Source organism: Monoraphidium neglectum (genome assembly GCF_000611645.1).
Source record: "Monoraphidium neglectum strain SAG 48.87 unplaced genomic scaffold scaffold06637, whole genome shotgun sequence".
In the NCBI taxonomy this organism is placed as follows: Eukaryota; Viridiplantae; Chlorophyta; class Chlorophyceae; order Sphaeropleales; family Selenastraceae; genus Monoraphidium; species Monoraphidium neglectum.
The window spans coordinates 1-2,074 of NW_014007009.1; the positions used below are offsets into that span (position 1 = coordinate 1).

The 2,074-nt window shown below is 70.2% G+C and overlaps 1 protein-coding gene across 1 annotated transcript; it reads left to right on the forward strand.

Annotated features, from left to right (window-relative positions):
- Nucleotides 1–386: 386 nt before the first annotated feature.
- On the forward strand, nucleotides 387–1,905 carry MNEG_16657 (hypothetical protein; the record flags this gene model as incomplete). Its single annotated transcript, XM_014034873.1, has 3 exons — nucleotides 387–394; nucleotides 888–1,256; nucleotides 1,749–1,905. 3 exons carry the CDS (start codon nucleotides 387–389, stop codon nucleotides 1,903–1,905), a joined length of 534 nt encoding a protein of 177 aa, XP_013890327.1.
- Between the last annotated feature and the right edge of the window lie 169 nt (nucleotides 1,906–2,074).

Here is a 2,074-nt window from a genome sequence, read left to right on the forward strand (position 1 = left end):
CTGCTGCAGCGCCGCCAGATCGGCCTCTGGGTGCGCAGACAGCACCGGGTCGCGCTGCGGCCCCGCCGCCATCGCTGCTGCCGTCGCGGCGGCCGCGGGGGACGCGAGGCCGGGGGCGAGGTCGGGGGGGCCGGGGCTGGTGGGGCCGGGCGTTGTGGAGCCGCTGCCGGTTTGCGCTATGGCCTTAGGGGGAGCGCCGGTCTTCTGCGGGTAGCGGCCCATGTGCCGGTCCTAATCTTTTGGTGTCTGATTTGCTGTAGATACGTATCCAGCGAGCAGCCCGAAGCAGCGACACTTGACTGTTCGAGGCGCACGGTTCACAATACTCACTGCCAGTGACTGCAACCTTCAGGTACTGCTACAAACCCACGAAGACAGTCAACAAAATGATCATGTATTGATGGTCGATGGACCCACGGACACGAATGCGATATAAATCCTGCTGTATCCAGATCGATCGGCACTTGTTGCGCTGCCTGGAAGACACTCAATTGTTTCGGTTACAGTATTTGACAGTCGTCGCGCTTTGACAGTGGAGCTTCCGTCGCTTTTCCTGACACTACCATCCGGATCATTGACGCTCCAAGCTCCTGTCAAAGACCGCGGTCGCACGGCTTGGGTGCAATGCAGCAACTTCGCAGCCTGACGCGCCCCCGCATGCGACCATTGCGCGGCCAGACAGCAGGCGGGCTTGCGACCACGACAGCGCTGCCGCCCCGCCCTATGCATGGACGTGCCAGCGCCCGCCACACACGCCCCCGCCTCGCCCCCCGGGCCGCCGACGGGGGCGGTCCCCACGCGTCGGAGGCCGGGGCCGCCGGCGACGGGGCCCGTTCCGGCGTAAGCACTCGCAGCCTGGATCCACCCCCGCCTGGCGCCACCCCCAGTGGCGCCCAGGCGCCCTCGCCGCAGCCCGGCCCGAGCCACCCCAGCGGCAGCGCCGCCGACGGCGAGCAGCAGCAGCAGCAGGCCGCTCCCGAGTCTGCCGCCTTGGAAGCACTGTACCTCCAATCAGTCGCCGCCGCCGTTGCCCGCGCCGCAGCGGCGGGCGCCGGCGCTGCAGACCCAACACGCGCCCCCGGCGGCAGCGCCAGCGGTGCCGGCAGCGACGAGGATTCGGACGAGGAGTCCGAGGATGAGGACGGCTTGGAAGCTGAAGAGGCGCAGCTGGTCGTGTCGACAGTCTTCGAGGCGTCCAGGGCCCTGCTGTCCCTCGGCCTCGCCCCCGTCCTCGGGGTCAGCTGGGCGGCGACCAGGTGGGCGCAGGCGGGCGGGATTTGGATTATGATTAAGATGAGGGATGTTACGGGGTCCCGCGGTCGCCCGCCTCTGGAGCCATGCCAGGGCCATGGGGTCACCGTAGACTTTGAGAGAAGCGGGGGGCCCCGCGGCCGCGCGCGGGGCCGCGCGCAGGGGGGCGCGCGCCCCCGCTGCACTCCAGATGGCAGGGGGGAGGGCGGGCTGACGGCAGCAGCTGGACTGGCAGAATCAGACGGGCCCGGCATTCCTTTGAGAAACTATGTTTTGGACGAGTCGCTCGAGCCTTTGCCCGCGGGGAGCGGGTTGGCGCGCCGCTCCGCCCCGTTTCAGGAGCAGCCCTCGAAATCTGCACAGGCGCCGCGCGCGCCGCGGCCTGGATTCGGCCGGCAGAGCGCCTGCCCGCACGCCCACGCCGTCCCCGGATCCGTGCGCGGCCGCCGTTGCTCACGATCGCCTCCCGCCCCCGCCGCGGCTCGGGATTCGCGCAGGTTCGATCCTGAGGCCTTCTCCACGGCCGCCGCGCTCGCCGCCGCGCCCGTGGCGTTTGCGGCCGTCCTGCTGTTTGCGCCCTGGGCGGGCGCGCCCACCACCGAGCAGCTAGCAGCCATGCCGCGCGCCCTGGCCGCCGCCGCGCTTCCCTCGTGAGCTCGGGGCGGGGACCCCTGGGGTGTGGCGCGAAGCGCGCCCCGGCGAACGCGTATGTGGGCGCAGCTAAACCGCGCGATGCTCACACACCACGGCCCGCCAGCTGTGTTTGCAGCAGCGCGCACCAACCAACCCCACTCTCTCTCCCGGCACCCCTCCAGCCTTGACC